We start from the raw sequence: 23,290 nt of genomic DNA on the forward strand, positions 1-23,290 counted from the left end.
GGTGCTAACATGTCTCTACTGGACCTCAGGAGAGCATACCTACAAGTCCGAATCCATGAGACACTGTGGCCATACCAGACTGTGGAAATCGATGGGAAAAAATACTATCTGACCTATCTGGGGTTCAGTTTGAATGTGGTCCCCTGAAAATGAGAGCAATTGTCAGGGAAGTATTACCTCAGGAAGAAGTTGTAAGCCGCGCAGCATCTGCTTACATTGGTGACATTTTTGTCAATGAAGACTTTGTTCCTGCAACCCATGTAAGAGAACACCTAGTGCAGTTCGGGTTGGAGTGTAAGAACCCGGAGCAGTTGAAGGACGGTGCATGGATGCTGGAATTGTCGGTCAGGATGAAACACAGTGAACTGCGGTTGAAGTGAGGAAATGCAATTCCAGAGGCTCCCAGCATTGTTACGTGACGAACAATGTTTTCCCTGTGTGGTCGACTTGTCGGGCACTTTCTGGTGTGCGGTTGGCTTTGTGTGGCTTGTGGAATACTCAGAAGGAAAGTAAGTTTAGTAACAAAGGGCTGGGATGATGAAGCAAAATATGCCATACTGCATCGTATAATGTTCAAAACCTTAGAATCTGCGCAGCAGAACGATCTGGCCCAGGGAAATTGGTGTGTGGACGGCAAAGAGCTGAATGTATGGGTCGATGCTGGCTCCCTAGCAATTGGTGCAGCCTTGGAGATGCGTGAAACTGTGTTGGAAGATGCATGTTGGCTGCGACCTGAAGGTGACTCAACATATCAACTTAGCCGAACTGGATGCCATATTGAAAGGTATCAATTTGGCTCTTCAGTGGCAGAGCAAGGTGCTACACATAAAGACAGATTCTGTCTGTGTATACCATTGGGTCTCGGACACGCTGACTGGAAAGGCACGAGTGCGCACCAAAGCAGCAAGCTAGATGCTTATTAGGAGGCGACTAAGCACTCTCAAGGAGCTCGTGAAAGAGTACGGACTGACAGTGGACGTGACGCTGGTTACATCAGCACAAAACATCATTGATCGATTGACACGAGTACCACAGCGGTTGTTTGAGGCAATGAAAAGGAAAAATGGGCTTGACCCGGTGATAGACGTGATTCACACAGACGAGCTGTATGAGAGTCAAATCATGGCTATTCACAAAGGTAGTGGACATCCGGGGGTGCGACGCATTACCTACTTTGTCAGGAGAAGTTGCCCAACCACGACAAAAGCAACTGTTAAAACGGTCATACGGAAATGTGAGGAATGTCAGTCCATTGACTCAGCACCAAGCAGGTGGGAAAAGCGAAAGCTGGAAGTTAACGAGAATTGGCAAAGAATTGGAATGGATATAACGCATTATGGCACCTTCCATTTTTTAACTCTAACATACTGTGGTCCATCGCATTTCTCCATTTGGAGGAAATTGGCAAGGCAGGACTCGGCAAGTGTGATTCATCAGTGTTCGTCGAGCGTGGCTCGCCGCATGAAATTCTTTTAGACAATGACACGGCTTTCTGCAGCAATATGTTCCAAGCATTTGCACATAAGTGGGGAGTTCACTTGCAATTCCGTTGTGCATATGCTCCAGCCGGGAATGGCATAGCGGAGTGATGTCACCATACAGTGAAATGAATAGTGGCTAGAATGCACTGTCCCATACAGGAGGCTGTCTATTGGTATAACATCACACCAAGAGACGACACATCTCCCTTCACTGCGCCTGCCAACAGGATTTATCGATACAAAGTTTGAGTAAAGGAGACAAATCTCGCAACTGCACCCCCAAGTCCCAAGAACAGATCTTACCAGGTTGGAGATCATGTGTGGGTCAAAAGACCGCAAAATTGATGTACCATGAGGTTCAGCAAGAGTGAGGTGACCAAGGTAATCAGCCCTCAATCGATTTTGGTGGACGGTGTGCCTCGCCACATGAAAGATCTGCACCCTCGCCATTATGTTGTTACATCAGAGGAAGCGGAAGACTCAGACAGTATGATGTCTTCTGAAAGGACAGAGAGTATGATGCACGATGATGGAAAGGATTTTGAGCCATATAATGTACATACTGAAGAAACGGAAGAGGAACCATCCGTTTTGCCTTTACGAAGGAGTACCCGACAAAGACGGATACTGCCCTCCTGCCCTGATTGTGTAACACCGCCTATGTAACAGACTGGTGGCAATAACGGTGGCAATGCGGAAGATGGCAAGGAGGAAGTGCTACTTCTGGTTCTTCGAAGAAGTACCCAACAAAGACGACTGCCCCCTACCCCATTTGTGATCATGAGATCAGGGGGAGTGTAGCAGAATTAGCAGTAACCGAAATAAGGGGAAATAGAGAGCTTACCTCGGATACATCTGTTGTTTCGATGCAATTATCATAGAATCACGTTTGCTCTTGCACAATTATGCAAATAGATAATTCCCAACCGTAATAAAGGTAGAACACTGGAAAGTAGTCGGGGATGTCCTGCAGATTATGTGTAGGTAGTTCTGGCGATTAGATTGTTCTTTGTTATGAACCACGTGTCTGCAAGAAGCGAGTTTTTGTTCTTTCTGTTTTTATTTTTTTGTCTTCTTCTTTCTCCACGGTTATTACAGACAAGAAATCCCTCTCTTCTAGAGGTGGGCGATGCTGACTATTTCCTATCTGTGTTCTTGAATTTTTTTTTGTTTTGCCTACTATATTTTGCTTCAATTTGTTATAGAGCATGATGTCATGAGTAAATATACCTACCTTTGAGACAATTTTATCAGGGAAGTCATTCCTGAATATAAGGAATAATAAAGGTTCAAGGATTGATGCTTGTAGCTCACTCACATTTATATCATGTTTTGATGTAACGACCATTGAAGACAAGCTGGATTTTTCTCTTGTAAAAGAAGGATTATATTATATCAAGTATTCATCCATTAATATCATAACAATAATTTTTCAAGAGAAATCCTTCATATCAGACCGTCTATGGCCTTAGATAAGTCTAAGGCTACTGCCTTAACCCCCTTGTTTATCCAGTGCATGCTACATACATACAAAAATTACAGTTCGGATATCTGCAGTAATAAACGTTTCCCTAAATCCATATTGTCTGTCAGAAAGGAGGTTAGGATCCATGAGGTGATGAAGTAGTTCTTGCTTAATTTAAGACTTAATTATTTTAGCAAAGAGAGGAGGAAGGCTAATGGGGCGATAATTAAGTTCAGTTCTTTTTGCAAAATTCTTGAAAACCGATACCAAAGAAACAATTTTACAGCAGCCATGAAAGTAAAAAATTCAGCAAGTCATTTGTTGAAGGGTTTGGAGATAGTTGAATCAAGAATTATTAAGATGCTAACAGGGTTAGATTCAGTTAATAATAATAATAAATCATAATAAACGAAGCATTTTTAATATTATAGCAGGGATTGTATTCAGATCACTCAATTTTGACGTCGCTAGGTTTATTATGACATCACGAACATGGGAATAAGTGATTTTCAAATCATTGTGTGTAGTTTCTGTCTGCAGAAAAATTTAAGAAGGAATGATTTGATTTGTCTAAAGTGGAGATGGATGTAAACCAACGAGCACGCAGGTTAGCCTTAGAGGTTGCAATGGAAACAACATCATGCTTGCTTTAAAGAGGGGGAAGTGTTGATTGACCATTATATACTATACCATCATAATTTTTTCAGAAATTGCAAGTCTTATGTTCTACGACTCAATAGGTTTCTGGTGATTTCTCTTGGCTGTAATTATCTTTCAAGTATTTCTAGCTTTTATATGCTTTTATCTATTTGCTCTGAACTTGTGTCAGATAAAACTGTGACATGCATGCTGCCTTTGAGCAATGTCAGCCGCAAAAATAGAAGTAAAACATTTAGGAGAGTGGTATTTACTATAGAAACATGTGGTTTAATTGTTGTATTGAACCGTCAGTAGCCTCTTTTGTACATGTTGAACTGATAAAGCATTTCAGAAGTGATTTCTGATTCTTCTCAGTCAGCCAGGCATAAGGTCCTACTTCACAAGATTTCCAGCTACGGTATAACTGGAAATGTTTTCTCAATCATTAAATCATTTCTCTCCGATAGGCTCATAAGAATAGTGGTCGATGGACAAAAATCAGAGGCCTGCAGTATTAATGCTGGAGTCCCTCAGGGGTCAATCCTGGGCCCAACTCTCTTCCTGATCTACATCAATGACCTCCCTAAACACATACTTAAATCATTCGTTGACATCTATGCTGATGACATGACAATCTATGGCAACACATCAAAGGCTGTAAATGACAAAGTTCTCTCTGATTCTCTCTCCTCTGATCTCGAGCGCTTGGGTCAGTGGAGGAAGTCGTGGCTGGTTACCTTTAATGCATCCAAAACCAAACTCCTATCTTTACATTATCAACGCTCTGATCCCCATCTGGCACCAATTGAAATGGATGGCTCTCGTCTGGGAGAAGCCCCGTGTTTTGACAAGCTTCTGGGTTTGTCCTTTACTCCTGATCTGAAATGGAACACATACATCAAGTCTGTTGCCAAGGTCGCTGGAAAGATGATGGGATCCTTCTACCGCTCCGGAAGATATCTCATTACTGATGGAATTCTCTATCTATATAAAAGTCAAGTACGTCCAAGGATGGAATACTGCTGTCATATCTGGGCAGGAGCTGCTAAAAACAGCCTATCCTGCCTTGACAGAGTACAAAATAGACTTCGTGGCTTAGTGGGGGATGACCTTTTCTCTACCCTGCAACCTCTCTCCCACAGAAGAGACGTTGCGAGCCTATCCTTGTTTCATAGTTATTTCCATGGCAGGTGCTCGTCTGAACTCCAATCTCTGGTCCCCCCTCGCCAATCTTTCACAAAAAACACCCGTCTAGCTGAATCCACTGTGAAAAATTTCCCCTACTCTTTATCTGTGCCTAAATCAAAACATGGATTCCATGAACAAAGCTTCTTTCTTAGAACTGCACGCCTGTGGAACTCTGTTCCGTCTGCTTGCTTCCCATCTGACTACAACTTGGATGTCTTCAAGTCCAACATTAACAAATTCCTAATGAACTGCCCCCTTAAGTAAACACTTCATCAAATCTCCACACTAACGTATTGTACTTGCAATAACCCTTATCTCTGAGTGGCTTCCGGGCCTTGATAAGTGGTGACCACTGTGTAAAAAAAAAAGAAAAAAAACGCTTTCTTGAAGTCCCTTGTCGTTCTAAGCAATGGCTATTCAACTTGGGATCAAGAGTATAGGGTAATATTTAACAATACAATAGCATGATAATCATATCAGGACAATCATGAAAGCAAGAAACGAGTTAAATTTCAAAGTCTAGCAGGCTAAGAAAGATAAATACTTGAGTAGAAAGATTTCCTGTATATGGTGAATAGGTGAAGATAGTTGTCATAGTTACACCAGACTATTGTGGCAATAATACTCAGTACATGTGCAAATGTAAGCTTTTGAAATGTATAAGATATACTCAGATCTAAGTAATTTTCTAGCAAGTTCGAAAAGTCCTCCTTCTATAAAATAGAGTTTGTATATGTTTATGTTGTGGCAAGGGTCTAGGTATAGGTAGAAAGACTTTATTGTACATGAAAGTGAAATACAAAGAAAGATTGTTCGTCTAAAGATGCAATAGTGGCGATGAGACAAAGGGTTGAGCTTTGACATAGGTGCAAGTCCTGTTAGATTTTAGATTCTTTTTTAAGTCTGTCTATGACAAAAACAGTTGTGGTTGTTAGCAATAATACGCAGTGTATGTGCTAATGTTAACTTTAAAAGGGTATAGGATACTCTCAGGTTTAAGTAATTTCCTGACAGAATTGAGAATGTTCACCTTTTATTAAGCAGCCTTTGTAATCTCATTAATCTCATGAAAGTATTTAGCAAGTTTAGGTAGAAAGAATATATTATACAAGAAAGTGAAATACAAAAAAAGTTTATCGGTACTTTCTGATTGGTACATTAAACACTTTGTAGTCTACCATGAGATTGTGATATTTCACCTTCGTGACTATTAGCCTCGTGTTTAATATAATGGTTAGTAGCTTCCATTATGACTGAATAGTTAAGTTCCATTAACATCTTCTCTCAAGCAATTTACACCACAAGTGATACTTAGTACTTTTCATGCATCTGTAGTTTTTAAAAGAATCAATTGATTGGATGATCCTTTGTTGTTGTTGCTTGTTGTTATTGAATGACTTGAGCTTCCATCGCAGAAACTAGGAAGAATGCCACTCTTTATAAAAATAAAGATTCGACATTTTTATTACGAAGTTCACTATTCAAAAACATTGTATTTCTACCAATATTTCCAAACAGTTGTATTTCTACCAATATTCAAAAACATTTGTATTTCTAGCAATATTTCAAAAATATCAGTGAACAATAAGAAAAAATCTTTATATTTACAATAACAGAACTGCTTAATTCATCAGAAGATTTCAACCAATAATTAAGAAAATTTTGATGCAGCCTTGTACATAAATGTATGAATTGAAGTTTAAATATTTTATTTCTATATGAGATCTCATATTTGAAGATGTATTATTTCTGGATTCTGTTAGAATGTTCGCACAGATTGTCATAATTTTTGGAGATCTATAGAATAGGACTTCTTTAGCACACTCTTGGCCCTCATCCGTTTGCGTATGTAATGACCTTGTGCTGCAAAACTGTCTGATGGGCTTCTGATTAGAGTTGGATTCTAATGAAAAACTGTCTGACCGTGCAGTGCAATTTTGGTGGAGTGGAACTATTTTGAAAATTTTTACGACGAACATCATTCGACTGATTGATCCAAAACGGTTTCACAGAATTCCCTGTGAAAAGTCTGTTTCTGCTGTTGTGTAAATCCTCTTGGTTTTCTGTGTGTGGCAACACTACAATCCCAGATATCTTGAGACTGCTTTTGTTACATAGACGGTAGGGATTGCCTATTGATTAAATTCAACATTTCATAGGATGTTGATGTTTCCAAGTCTTTCAAGGTCCTTATTTATTTTTCCAATGAGACAAACAGTACATCCGATTTATTCTTGAATACAAGTTGGGTATTCACTTTGTTCACATATGGTTCATACTTTTTCTTTCAAGATTTAAATGAAATTATCTATAACATTCAGGATTGCGTTCTGTAAATTGTTTTTTTTTAAACCTCTGTATTCGCTGTTGTATTTGTAATAGATTTTTATGGTTTTTCCGTGATTGTTCTATCTAGTTTCAGCCTGTCAATCATTCTTTTTTCGGCTGCAAATCCATTTGAAGTTTTCATGTTTAATTTTCGCTGTAAAAGAAAAGCTAAGTGAAAAACAGAAAAACAGATAAGTTGCATTTTAGTATAAAAATTAACTTACAAAGTTTTCATTTATAACTTTGTACCAATTGAATGGTGAAATAAGATTCACCTGTAACAATCCTTCAGAATCTTCTTAACTTCTAAACGTGTTTAGTTTTCTAGTACTAACACTCAAGATGAATCATTAGTTACAGATCACTGTTTTCTGTAATACCACGATTATTAGTTAGCATAAAGTTGTATAACATGGCTGTAGTTTAAATTTTGACTCCTCAACATGCAACAACAGTCATTAAAAAAGTTAGGTTGATATTGTTTTTTTTCTTGTATTATTGTATTTCCCTTTGTTTGTTATTGTTCTATCTAGTATCAGCCTTTCATTCTTTTTTTTTTGACTGAAAATTCATTTGAGGATTCGACATTTGTGTGAAAGTGGATGTAACGATTAAGTAAAAGAAATTAATTACATATGCTTTAATTAAAGTTCAATTTAAAGAGAAAAGTTTACAAGCTCTTTTAGTCACAGCTTTTAATTTTCTCTAAGAAAAAAAAGCTAAGTGAAAAAATGAAAAACCGATAAAGTAAATTTAACTGTAAAAATCACTGTACAGAGTTTTCATTTATAACTTTCTACCTGGTGAATGTCGAAATGAGAGTTGGCGGTTACTGGCAACAATCCTTCAGAATCTTGTAGAGGTCAGAGTTGTTTACTGGTCCTTTTCTCGTACTAACATTCTAAATTATTCATTAGTGTTTTTGTAACATTATTTTCGCCACTAGATCGCTGTTGTTTGCAATACAACGATTGGTAGTTTGTTGTGTAAAACGCCTGTATTTAAATTTTGATTTTTTTAGCATGCATTCATATCGCCAGTTGTTACGATCATAACAGAAAATGCGAGGAACAGGTTAAAATAGAAAAAATATATTGTCCAAGAAAGTGAAATACAAAAATGGTCGTCTGTATTTTCTGACTAGTAAGTAAAACAATGTGTATTCTCGAATTAGAGTGTGATATTTCCTCCATGTGGTTTATAAAATTGTTATTAGAGTCTAATATTTTTTAATGAGTAAGTCCCCAGAACATTTACTATTTTAATAAGTAAATTAAAAAAAATTCGTTCTACCGACCGTTAAAGATAAAACATATTTTTTGCTCAGGTGTATTAGGGATTAACCTCTATTTCTCATCACAAAATCTGAGATAGGATAATAGAATTCACAAATTGAGAAACATATAAGAAACACAAAAAAAATAAAGAAAAATACCAAAGAAAAACATAAAAATTATGGAATTTTACTGTTGCTGTTCCAATCAAATTAGTGATATTTGGAGCATTAAGTAAGCGTCCAAGAAAATGTCGATATTTTTATAATTTCGCATATTTCTATATCACTTGTATGTATATGTTGTGGAAGGCAGAAAAATGCATGCAATAAAAACTTTGATGAATCTATGGACCTTTTATTATTGTATTTAGTATTTATTATTTATTTCATACATTTTTGTTGTCTGATAATATCTATTAAGACTTAAACAGTAAATTCATTCGTTTACCAAAAACAATAAAGTAATATCTTACTTTTTTGATTACGTATTATCAACAATGTCATTGAAATTCAATCATTTTTACTTTTGATTTTTTTTACCCTGGAAAAAGAATATGTGTGTGTGTGTGTGTGTGTGTGTGTACTTGTGTATTTATTATATATACATGTGTCTGTGAGTGTATCATTGTTTCTTCTTTTCCCACAAATATGAATAAAAAATAATATATTATACTCCTTCCGATAATGGACTGCCTAGGTTGTATGAAATTCCCTTTTCCTATAATTATTTTCATATAATTATCATTCACCACCCCAAAAAACTATTTTCAATATTTGTGCTGAAAAGCAAAATACGTGTCTATTCACAGCTGAACATTTTGCTAATCTCATTTCATTTTCTATGATGATATGAGCCATTATTGAAACACAACCCCTTCTATATATTCCTTTTGTCAAACAATAAATTCTTAACTCGAATATATGTGTCTATATTTTGATTTTCAGAATTTAAATTTAACCACTAAATTTATATATTGCTCTATTCTTAAATATTGAACTTCTCCTTTTTGACTAAGATCACCCTGAAAGTATTACCTCAAGTAATATCTATCACGATTTTCATCTGATTTTTAATCTGTCTTATCTTGCTTATAAAAAATAATATATACATATTGTTTGTGAGAGTGTATGTTTCCTCACCAATATAAAAAATATATAAAGTACTAGATATAATTCTCTCTAGAATATATCATATCATAATAAATGTCTTTATCAACTGCTTCATTGCTAATGGTATAAAATATGAAGTTATTGTGTTACCGTTTACTGTTTCCTGTCCTATTTATTTATTTACTTCTTCTACTTATTAAACGTTCCTGTAGCTATTCTCTTTTACATTTTCTTGTTTACTTCGTTTCTTTTTACTGTTTCTTTTTAGAATTGCTTTTACTCGTTTCTTTTACAGGTACTTTTAAGTGTCTGTGTTCTTACATGTATAGGTGTGTGTGCTCTTATTCTTACCCCGTTTCTTGCCTTGGGCGGTCTTGAGACGTATGTGCAAATAACATCATGTGTACATACCTGCTTGCCTTGGCCATCGGATGATATCTTCAGGTCACTGATCTCCATCTCATTGGGAAGTGGTCACTGCAGACAGATGAATCGATAACAACCAAATGGATTTGAAGCTTCAATGGTTTTATTTAAGGCAAGTCTATATCTGGACCCTGAACCTGAATATCCCGTCTGCTTCATCTGTAGTCCAAAATCAACTCTCAGTCAATGTGTCATCAACCGGAAGCCTACGACCACAATTCAGTGTCACCCCGAATTACCGGTGCACGTCATCCCTAATTTCCGGTGCATCTAACCTAAGTCATTAAAGGTGACTGAGTTTGATGGGTGTCAAATCCAACCTTCTCTGACCCTGCTAAATCATTGATGGGAAACCCAAAATGCTTATATAACTTCTATTTCTAAAAACTACCTATATAGCATTCAAGCTGGGATTCCCAATACTACAATTGTACTAATATGTCTGCTGTGTTTTAAATTAATCTTGACAACAATAAACAAAAATAATTCTAATATATAAATACTAAAAGTATTGACTTTCATTCATTTCTATTTACAGATGTTCGTGCTTGAATGCATCTATTGGATGTTTCAGGAATCATTTTCTTTAAACATTATTATATGAAAAAGTATTCCTTTATGTGGAAGACAACATTAACATCACTGAAAACATTTATTTTACTGGATATTACTATTTAACAAATCCTCTTAAATTGTGTTAAAAATCCGCACATTATTGTGAAATAGTGAAGTATGAAGAGATAGAATTGCAGAAAAATATGTTGAAAATACAGTGTTTTTTTTAAATGTATAAGAAAGACTAACACAAAAAATCTCTTACCGAAGGAATATTAGATAACAGTTATAGTTTAGACTCAGACAATTAAATTTGGTAAGCAATATGAAAACGCATTCTTGTGAAGTGTGTGGATATTCCTGTTCTTTTAAATCAAAATTAGTGAGCCATATGAGAACTCACACTGGAGAAAAGCCACATTCTTGTAATGTGTGTGAATATTCTTGTTCTGAAAAATCAAATTTAGTGACACATATGAGAATTCACACCGGGAAAAAAATACATTCTTGTACAGTTTGTGAATATTCTAGTTCTGATAAATCAAATTTAGTGACACATATGAGAATTCACACTGGGGACAAGCCACATTCTTGTGAAGTGTGTGAATATTCGTTTTCTCAAAAATCACATTTAGTGACACATATGAGAACGCACACAAGGGAAAAGCCATATTCTTGTCAAGTGTGTGGATATTCTTGTTCTCAAAAATCATGTTTAAGGACACACATGAGAACTCACACTGGGGAGAAGAGGAAGAAAATGGGAAAGTGCCATTCTTGTAAAGTGTGTGGATATTCTTGTGCTCAAACATCAACTTTAGTGAATCATATGCGAACTCACACTGGAGAAAAGCCACATTCCTGTAATGTGTGTGCATTTTCTTTTTCTCAAAAATCAAATTTAATCACACATATGAGAACTCACACTGGGGAAAAACCATATTCTTGTGAAGTGTGTAAATACGCTTTTTCTAATAAATCAACTTTAGTAACACATATGAGATCTCATACTGGAGAAAAACCATATTCTTGTGACATGTGCGAATATTTTTGTTCTCAAAAATCAAGTTTACTGAGTCATATGAGAACTCATACTGGCGAAAAAAGGGAAAAGTTACATTCTTGTGAAGTGTGTGGATATTCGTGTGGTCAAAAATCAAATTTAGTGAAACATATGCGGACTCACACTGGTGAAAAGCCACATTCTTGTAATGTCTGTGCATGTTCTTTTTCTCAGAAATCAAGTTTAATGAGACATATAAGAACTCACACTGGGGAAAAACCATATTCCTGTGACGTGTGTGGATATCCTTTTTCTGATAAATCAAGTTTAGAAAGACATATAAGAACTCACAATGGTGAAAAGCCACATTCTTGTGACGTATGTGGATATTCTTGTTTAAGAAAATCAAATTTATTTTCTCATATGAGAACTCATACTGGAGAAAAGCCGTATCCTTGCACAGTATGTAAATTTTCATGTTCTCATAGATCAAATTTAGTGAAGCATATCAAAAAACATTAAATAAAGGGAGAATTGAATGCCTGATAGACACCAACCTCAGGTGTCTTCGGTCTCTCTGTACAGGGGTTTACCAGGGATTCTGGTATGAGGATATTTTCAATTTTTAATTTAAAGTAAACCCTGACCAAATATTCGAATTTAAATGCAAATGAAAAATAAAACTTAATCATCAAACTGGCAGGATGTCGCCCAGGATAAAAAGATCTCCTCAGCATGGTTAAGCACTAGGCCATACGAGGAAACTAACGGTGCACCTTCTCCTTGTGATGTTTCCACAAATGAAAACACTAAGCGGGACACTCCACCAGACAAGTCAAATTCTAGTCCTGGAACCCAGCAAGACCAAACAAGAACCACTAAAAAAACACTATAACCAAGTCAAGTGGTCTCTTGAGGAGAAAAAATTATTCTTCACTGTTTTGCATACTCCAGGTATGAGAAATGGAAAAAAACACAGTATTCGAGGCTCAAATAAAAACTTCACCTTTACCAAAAGAAAAAACAACAACAACAACAACCACAAATAAGAACTTACTTTCAATTGTATCGCAAATACCAAATCTAACACTGCTGAATATGGCCACACTCAGTGGAATAGGGAGGAAAAATGGACATGGATTTGGTCAATGGAATACGCAAAAATAAAATACCAAAAACTCACAGACAGTTGTAAGCAATGGCAAAAGATTTTTAAGCACCACTGCCCAAACAAGAAGGGGATTGAGAAGGAAAAGTTAACATGCCAGAAATCTAATTTTCTGAGAAACAATGTCTTTTCTGGTGAGCAAATATCCCAGCTAAAAAAAGATGTCCATGAAATGGCTAAAAACAACATTTGCCCAATCAGCAATCCCCTCCCTATACCCAAGATCTGCCAAACACAGCTCCCTGAGACAATGCCAACAAGTCCAAGTCTTAGATGTCTACCAAAAACAAACCAGAAATATACCCGACATGTCACTCCATCAAATAATGCAACATCTCCCCAGGAATCCCTCCCAACAGACCCAACACAATTTAAACATGGGCAAATATACCAATAGTATGTCCCACTTCAACATGTGACATTTGACACGGACCAGTTGGAACTAGAGGAAGAGTTGGCAAACAGGATAGAAATAGCATGATGTCTAGCTGTTGAAGATCGGCCCAGACCGGTAAAAATTAGTATGAATAAAGCCTTCAAGGTTCTTGTTTCAAAACTTTGAAGCAAAAAGGATAAATAAACTTTTTGCAACAAACCCAAGAATTGTCTATAGGAGCCTCGTTAAAGAAGAAATAAAGGTGAGCTCCCCACCAACACAAGAAGAAGTTGAAAACACTAGTTGAGGACACTAAAGTACATAAAGAAAACAATTGGATAAATACCATCAAAGAGGAGAACAAGGAGAAAGAAAAGATGCCAACTCTAAAAATTACCAAGGAGGCTGTCTGCAGGAATTTCAAGACCCCAGGAATAGACCAAATACCAAATTCATCATCACTATGCCACTTCATCATCACTATGCCAAGGCATTCAATAGAATCATCAGTGGAGATGAAGAACCGCCTGTGGCTTACTGTAGGCAGTACATCAAAAATGAGGAGACCCACATGGCTAGCCAATATAGACCAATCTGCTGCCTCACAACACAACTACACGCTCCTAACAGGGATAATTGCTGATGCAACATACAACCATCTGATTGCTGGTGATTACCTTGAAAGTGAGCAGAGGGAGTGTACGAGGAAAAAGCTAGGCACAAAAGACCAACTCCTTATAAACAGAGCAATATTAAAAGACTGCAGAAGAAGACAAAGAAATCTGTCAATGGCCTGGATTGATTACAAAAAGGCGTTTGACAGTATACCTTATTCCTGGATATGTCACTGTTTGGAGTTGTACAGTGTGCTATTATTGATATTACATCATTCCTTCAAAAACAAATGGCCAGATGGTGCACATCAATTACATTACAGCACACGGAAGGAAGGATACAGACCCCAAAAATAAAGATCAAGCGAGGAATATTCCAGGGAGACAGCCTCTCACCACTCCTTTTCTGCCTCACAATGGATCCACTAAGTAAGCTACTTAAGCGATCCAATGCTGGATACAATCTCAGCAAAAGAAAGAAGAAAATAAAAGAGTAAACCATGTACTCTTTGTGGACGGCTTGAAACTATGCAGAATCCCAGAAACAACTTGTCTCTCTGATAGGCATTGTTAAAAATTATACAGAGGACATTTGCATGGAATTTGGATTCGAGAAATGCGCTAAGTGCACCATAAAGAAAGGAAGAAAGATATCATCAGAACATTTTAATCTTGACAATGGCTCTATTGAAGACCTTGAAGAGGATGCTGTCTATAAATACCTGGGAGTAGAGGAGAATGAGACACTTGAACATGGAAAGATGAGAGAAAAACTGCTGGAGAATACTTCGACTTAAAAAATTCTCTCATCAGAACTATCACCAAAAAAACAAAATTACTGCCATCAATCAATTGGCAATACCCGTTGTCTCTTATGGATTTGGCATAATCAATTGGCCACAAAACTACATCAATAGCCTTGACGTAAAAACTCAGAAAATGCTGGCCCTTCATAAAGTCATTTACAAACATCAGTGCATGGACAGGCTGTACTTACCATGGAGAGAAGGTGGTTTTGTCTCACTGAAATAAACCACGCATACCGAACTTCAGTAGTAAGCATAGACAAATATATCAAATGTTCTTCTGATCCCAAAATAAAAATGGTGAATGAACATCACACCAAATGTTTGCCCCAGCAGACGTCAACTACAAAGCTCGGTGAAAATTTCAGTGGTAACACACTGGACAACACAATAGAAGAATATGACAACCCAGCAACCCTAATCGCCCGAAAGAAGAGAAAGGACTATACAAAAAGGGAACTGAAGACAAGACTAGAAGGATGGCAACAACATAAGAGAGCAGGCAGGTTTATGGAAGAACTGAACCAGAGCTACATTGACAAGGAGGCCTCACTACAATGGCTTTAAAGTGACAAATTTCCATTTGATGAAGAACGATTAATTATAACTGCACAAGACCAAGGCTTACTCACAAATGGATTCAAGAAAATGGCTGTCTACAAAAAACCGACCAATGCAGATTCTGTCACTCAGCTGTTGAAAACCCAAGCCACCTAATGTCTGGATGCAAGATCCATCTAGCCGATGGTCATTACACTGCTCGTCACAACAAAGTATGTAGATACTTACATTGGAAGATCTGTGGAGAGATGCAACTAGATAGGTCGTCGAACATCTTGGAACATGAACCACCACCGGTAACATCAAATGGAAAAGTGACAGTGTTCTACGACAAAGATACAGGCATGCAGATACATAAAAGACAAGGCCATCAAGCCAGATATGGAACAAGCCTGAAAGAACTGCTCTCATTATCGACGTCACAGTTCCAAACGACTTTGGTCTTAATAGAGCAGAACAGGAAAAGATAACAAAATATCAGGACCTAAAAATGATCTAAAAACAACATGGTCTCTGAAAGAAATAAACATTATACCAGTTGTGATGGGAGCAACTGGCCTAATAAAAAAAGAGCCTTCAAAAATACTTAGAAGCAATCCCTGGAAAACCAAGCTGTAAGGAAATACAGATAGCAGCCATAAAGGGAACATTGTCTATTCTTAAAAGAGCCCTCGGATATAAATTTAAACTATAATAGAATCAAGTGTTAGCCCCAGCAAGGAGCCCCTTGATCTCTTCAAACTAGCAAAAGTAAAATAAAAGCCATATTTTTGCAAAATAAATATATCACCTTTTTGTAGCTATTCATATTTATTTATATTTACATAAGAACTTCTCAATAGACAGTATTACAAGAAAGGTCTCATGATCGACGAAATTATTTCAAATGCCTATTGAGAATATGGCAATATCAGGAACTAAGGAATTGTAGGAACAAATGGACTAATATAAAACTACAAAACTACATGGACACAATCCCCGGAAGACCAAGTGTTTACGAAAAGCAAATAGCAGCTATAAGGACAAAACGTCATTACTTAAATACTCCCTCTGGTAAAAAAGTCTATAATTTTCACACTCTGTTAATATTCCTTTGTTATTCATATGTTATTTCACATTGAGAAAATAATTTTCCAAACTTCCTGACAAATATATCCGGTAAAATAAGTTTCAGAGACATTTCCATTGCACTAAGAATCTTTAAAGGATCTCACGGTTAAAACGTACGATATAGCAGTCAGATGCCTCATTTCCACCCAGAACTCAATGATCAGAAAAACATTAAAAAAATGAAGATATCTATGAGATATTGAATATAGCCTAATAAACAAAACCAAATCTCTCTATTGAAAACTTGTTAAATTTTTTGTTTGGAGAACCTATCATCACTTCATAAAAACCATGGTGGTTGTTTTACTAATCCTTTGATTTGTAAGGACGCCACAGAAGCATCGCTGATCCGGCGAGATAACCATCATTTATCCATAACAAGTACAGAAGCTAATAACCACCATATCTCACATAACATAACTGTATTTGTAAGGAAACCACAGAACTATTGCTAATAAAAGGTGATGTAACCATCATTTTCCTGTAACAGCGAGAAAGTACAACCACAGAAGAATCTTCACAGAAGCATCGCTAATAAAAAGTGAGATAAGCATCATATCTCCATAACATTACTCTAACAATTACAGAGGCATTTGCAGTTTAACAACAATATAGAAGCTCATGACTCCACTGGTCGCATACAACATTTATGAACAATTTTTGTCTAGTGCATACCTTTAAAAGAGCAAATAGGATACAGTAAGAATTGTTTTGACACAAATAAGTTGTTGATAGTTACTAGGTACGGACAAAATGAATGCCGATGCTAAAAATGTATAAACATTTTGAGTCCTCCCTTTACTTAAAAAATCCCCCGAAATCAGGAAATTAACCAATTTTGATGAAATTTTTAGTATTTATCAAATGATAATCGCGGAATATAATGAACTAATTAGTTTTATTTAAATCCGAGTGGAAATGTATTATTTTGTTTAAAAAATACCTTTATAGTTTTCAGTAGTAAATAAAAAAACGCAATAATTTATTTTTGCTTTTTTATATAAATAAACCATCGTAATTTGTAACAATAAAAATAAAATAATTTTATAGGAACTGACGTTAAATTTGAACTCAACCTCAGATCAAAAGTCTCAAACTCAAATCCAACTGTTCTCTTCTCTCTGTACTTTCCACACTGACGCCCAAAATAAAGAAGACGGCTCTTTTATAGAGAGACCCAACTACATCTCATTTGCATACCCCCTCCCTCCTCTCGTCACATCACGTGATTTTCACTCCATAAATACCAGGGGGCAGCCATTTTTATTTTCTCTCTTTTTTTCCTTTCCTAACACGAGCCGCACGATGCCTGAGGTAAAGTTCTTTACTTTTAACCACAGGAACATTACAAAAAAGCCCCTAAATCCTTATTAATGAATTCTATATAACTCGAAGAAAAATTAATTTTTCGAACTACCGATATTATCATTGAATTAAGCATTACTTATTTAATATTTTTACACAAAAAATTATAATTGCAAAACATATTTCTACTTTATTTTAAATTATGGGTTTCGCATAATTTTTATATGCAAGATTTTAATAATTTCTTTGCTCGCAAGAATGTGAAACTTTCGGCGTAACATATTTTTTATCAATATTGAACAATAATTAAGAAAAAAAATTATTAAAAAAATAGGAACATAGAAAAATAATTAAATTAATAATGCAAAAATTAATAAAACCGTTCAAAAAAGGAATGCTCAGGCGCGATTGGGGGAAAAGACTTCCTCCCTTTTAATTACATGGTGTAATTTTCACAGTTTTTGACTGCTTGAAATTTTGGGCCTTCCTAATTTTCGTATTTCCAAAGTTATAGTTTGTTGCGTTTTGTGAGCACCAGAATCACTCGGTTTGGGGCTAATTAATTTGTTTTGTACAAACAGGGTGTTTTTTTTTTTATTTAATTCAATATCTTAGGGTTTTGATTTACTAATTATCTTTGAAATAGACCCAGAAAACTAATATTTATCTTTTAAAGGATTTTTAGAATGAATTTATTTAACTTCAAAATTTAGCTGAATTGAGTAGCTCGCCGTGAAAACATTTTCATAATTTTTTTCATGTGTACAAATATTTTTTCCCCTTTGAAAATTAGGTTTTGTCCTTAATCTTTCAAATACAATCAAAAAGTAGTCGGAAACCTACAAAAAAATTATGATAAATCGGCTTTCAAAACTAGGCCCCCTTATTTTTGCCCGCCCATTTTTGCCCGTACCTAATAGTTACTTAGGGTTGTAGGAAGCGACAGAGACATCTACGTTTTGCTTGGAGTGATTACGAAAAAGCATCACGTCTCTACTACGATGCTTTGAATTATTAATCAGATAATCAAGAAAAACTTTTTATGGCAAAAAAATATTATTAAACAACATAAATTGAACAATAATGATGTCACCACCTAAAAATAAATTTTTCAAATAGACAACTTATTTCCTATACCATTTTGCGTGATGATAAATCTGCTAATCAATAAATGCTAAAACCGCCAACAAGATCAGAACAATCACCTGTTCTTTTGAAAAGAACATAGAAGATGCCGTCTGTAAATACTTTGGAGTAAAAGAGAATACAACGATTTATTGACGAATGATGAGAGGTAAGGTTCAGGTAGAATATCTACACTGCCATAATAAAATTCGCACATCGTAAATATCTGCCATAAATGAACTGACAAAACTGTCGTTTCTTATGGATGTAATATCATTGATTCGGCACGAGGCAAGATAAATTGCCACAAATTGACACAAAAACCTGAAGAATACATAATATTGTTTACTAATATACAATGTAATACCAATCTTCGGATATACGTTTGGTGAATCAAGTGGTACAGAGGGATACTTAATATCTTGGAATGACTTGTGGTAAAGACAATTGTTGAAATGAAAACAATATTCGAAATTATACAGAATCTTTGCAACATCAAGCTGTAACAAAATGTGTGTAGATAAATTATATGTAGTGTGTTATTGCCTTTTCAGCTACTAAATATTAGTAAGCTACATGATAACTCATTTGATAGAAATTCTATCATGAAATCTGCAATCTTGTTTATATTTTTACCTATCGTTTCATCTGCCAGAGACAGGTGTTCAGCATTTCAGCAATGTATTAATATTCTTTATTTTTATAAACTTTGAATAAAGTCAACCATATGAACCTTATTTAATATTGACATCAATAATCTAAAAAAATAAACAAGTTTAAGACGGATAATGATACTAACATGTAAAACATATTTCACACTTTTTCTCAAACAATTATTTTTACAACCATTAAAAATATGTGATTTTTGTTTAACTAATTAAGCCATGAACAGATATATTGCACATATTTTGGAAATTAAATATTATTGACAAAATTTTATAAATTGTTAAAGCATTGAAATGTTATATGATTTAGTATTTCTCTTGACAAATATCACACATATATTAAGGATTCTGGTGGATCAAATCGGTATCTGTACAATCAATACGTTTGGTGAATCAAGTGGTACTTTAAACTTTAGCCTCAATCACTTCCGTGATAATTATGTTAGTGTCAACAACCATTGCAATAGCGCAATGTTTATCATTGTAATTCTTATTAAATATTTAAAACGCAAGTAGGGAAATCAAATAACAGACAACACCCGACTCTACATGATGGGTAGAAAGTCTATGTCTAGCATGAAAAAAAGCTATGGTTGCCCGGAATTATTCAGCATTCTGCTGCGTCATCACACATAGTTGAGTCTGAAATTGGTGACATTCTCTGGCGGAATAGGCATTCCATTAAACTAGTTAAAAGAAACACGATACGTGAAGGTAATCAAAAAGTCAGATCAAGCATACTGGAAAACGAAATGAGACCAATATTATGTTTTGCAATCTTTAATATGAGGATTTTTTATATTATTCCTACTGTTCTCAGATCGGATGTTAACAATAGTAAAAAATTAACCCTGATTTTTGTATCTTCATATATTTATAATAAATTGGACATAATAAAGGGAAATTTACTAAATAAATCGAATAAGCCCTATGCATTGACAAATAGGAAAACAATTTGTTACACTTAACTAATGAACGGACATTTTTACACGAAGAACGAAATAATGATTATACCATGTTATGATGACCTAAATTCATTGTTCATTAGCAGTTGATTTCCTTTTTAAATAATTTCACGTTTAAATCGTGTTTTTCATCCTTTAATTTTGATTCTTTTATATTTTCATATATTTTATTTTTTAATGAATTGGACACACAAAACAAAAATTGTATCGATTTACTAAAGATTCGGAATCGGAAAAAATGTATCTCTATTTTACGAGCGGCCCATGTCAGGGGGCGGCATTTTGAGAGGTAAACAATAGAAAATAGAAAAAATAAATTGAAATAAATAAAAGCTAACAAAACATCTTAAATTTTATACCGAAAAGTTTGTAAAAAAAATGGGAAATTTTGGACGTATCGGCACATACCAGGGGGGGGCGGTATTTTGTGAGGATAAAAACAGAAAAATAAATAAAAGCTGACAAAAAATCGGATTTTTTACTGAAAGGATTTTAAAAAAATCGGACCTTTTGGAGGTATTGGAATCGGAAACATCTATCTCCTATTTTACAAGTGGCCCATGTCGGGGCGGCATTTTGAGAGGTTAAAAATAGAAAAAACAAAAATAAATAAAAGCTAACAAAATATCTTAAATTTTATACCGAGAAGTTTGTAAAATAATCGGAACTTTTAGAGGTATTGGAATCAGAAAAATGTGTCCGTATTTTACGAGCGGCACATACTAGGGGGCGATATTTTGTGAGGATAAAAATAAAAAATGAGAAAAAGATAAATAAAGCTAACAAAATATCTTAAATTTTATACCGAAAAGTTTGTAAAAAATGGGAAGTTTTGGACGTATCGGAATTGGAAAAATATGTCCCTGGGGGGGCGACAAAAGAGGTAATCATATGCCAGTGGTGGGGGGGACAACAGGTAATCATATGCAAGCGGGGGTGGGGGGCAAAACAGGTAATTATTCCAGCGGGGGGGGGCAGCCAATTATATGCCAGCGGGGGCAAATTTTACGACCGCCCCGGGCGGCAAACACTTGGCCAGATTGCTGTAATTCACATGACAGAAAAACAATGAATGAATATATATAAATTAGTCCAAAATACTAATACTTTATTAATTTAAAAAAAACTAATCTATATAGCTCTATATTAAGTATTTAAAATTAATATATATATATATATATGTGTGTGATACGAGAAAGCTGTTGCCCTAAAGAAAAAAACATAATAGCTTTATTCTAAAACTTCAGCCTCAATCACTGCCTTGATACAGGTCTAAGACTGGGAGCATGCATTTTCTACACGTACTAGTGGGAGCTCAGCAAATACTTGACGGATGGTTGCAATCAGGTTGGCTTTGGCATTGGAAGATGGCATGTTAGTGATGTTTGATGTATGACCAAACGAAGTAATCCAGCAAGCTGAGGTCGGTTGAGTAAGAAAAGGATAAAAAGTCGTAGCACTCCTTCTGAAGCCAAGCCTGGGTCTTTTTTAGGACTCGTGGATCCTGTTGCCACACCCAGGGTCTACCACCTGCCATATGATTGCACCAAGAATCATCACACCCTTCAGCACATCCAGATACACTTTGGTGTTGACTTTCAAGCCGACTTTGAAGATGTGAGGTGGCATGATGTGGGCCTTACTTACAACCACAAGAAAGATCATAACTGTGGCCGGAAACTTTTTTCCTCACCCTGATCATGCCTGTTATTAATGGCAATCTAGCAATGCATTTTGATGGTTGGTATAACTTAGATCAATAGAGAGTATGAGTCACTTGTTAAACATTACAAGTCGATTAAAAGAGACTCACAAAATATAAAAGCCTTTTCATCAGACCAATTATTCAAGGATATATGCCTGATAAAAAATTACTTTTTAGTAACACTAGTTAGAGAAAGGGATAGGAATGGGAAACACACAAAAAAAACTTACATGGAATGTGTCCCTTCCAAATAATTCCAACTGTAACTAAAGTTTTTTCTGCTTGCACAAAGAAGGGAGGGGCTAGAACTGATGCCAGCGGCTCAAGGATACAATAATGACACAGACAAAATAACGTTAAAAGGCGCGAAAAATATAGGGCAAGAAAGAGGTCAACTGAAATGTACAGGTTATTACTTAAGAAAATGTCAACAAGAGTTATTGAAAGACACTAAATGGAAAAAAATAACTTATGTAAATGTAGTTGATCCTTCGCACTGATTTCATTTGCTTCACTGATCAACTATTTTGCTTCTCCATCTGTCTTAACACTGATGAGTCCATCATCCACGTAGAAGTTCCTTTGGATAAATGCCAAAGCCAGAGGGTACTCACTTTGATACTTGGTGGCTAAGTATTTGAACCCATAATTCGCATAACCTGGAGATGAGGATGCACCAAAAATGTGGACTCGCATACAGTATTCCTTCGGTTCGGTTTTTGTGTCTCCATCGTTCCACCAGAGGAATCTAAGAAAGTTTCTATCTCCAGGACTGACATGAAAGCGGTGAAACATCTTTTCTACATCACATATAAGAGCAATGTGATGTTCTCGGAACCTGCGTAGCACTCCAGGTAATGCATTGATCAAATCAGGTCCTGTCAGGAGGTAATCATTTAATGATGTGTTCTTAAATTTAGCAGAACAGTCAAACAACTCTGATTTTCCCAGGTTTTCTTGGATGATACACACCATGGTGAGGAATGTACCATGTGCTACCAGCGTTTAACGCATCACAGACTTCTTCGGCATCTTCTTCGTTTATGATTTGCTCCATAAATTTGATGTAATCTTCTTCAAATTTTGGATTTTTTGTAAATTTGGCCTTGAGGTGTTTAAGACGGACTTCGACCAAATGTTAATGTTTTGGAAGATGGGGTAAAAGCATTTCTAGATGTCCCTCATTATTATGTTGAATTTCCTCCTTTAATATTTGGAGAAATTTTATGTCTTCTTGAGACACAGTCTTTTCTTTGGAGTTTATATCACGGAAGTCCATCTCCAAGGCTCTTATTACTGAGGTAGGTGTAATAGGTGGAATCTCCTTGGAAGAGATTCGGTAACAATGTCCAACTGTGTTTCCTGGATTGTTCAGATGTGCTGTTGATCCCACTGTGCACCACACGAGATCTGTCTTGA

At 35.7% G+C, this 23,290-nt stretch overlaps 1 protein-coding gene across 1 annotated transcript; it reads right to left on the reverse strand.

Moving 5' to 3' along the window:
* Window positions 1-22,393: 22,393 nt before the first annotated feature.
* LOC145240391 (uncharacterized) lies at window positions 22,394-22,846 on the reverse strand. The gene has a single exon (XM_080103971.1). The coding sequence runs from the start codon at window positions 22,844-22,846 to the stop codon at window positions 22,394-22,396; it is 453 nt and encodes a 150-aa protein (XP_079960097.1).
* Window positions 22,847-23,290: the final 444 nt, after the last annotated feature.

The sequence above is a fragment of the Euprymna scolopes genome, chromosome 19 (assembly GCF_053919585.1).
Source record: "Euprymna scolopes isolate OS-2025 chromosome 19, ASM5391958v1, whole genome shotgun sequence".
Lineage (NCBI taxonomy): Eukaryota > Metazoa > Mollusca > Cephalopoda > Sepiida > Sepiolidae > Euprymna > Euprymna scolopes.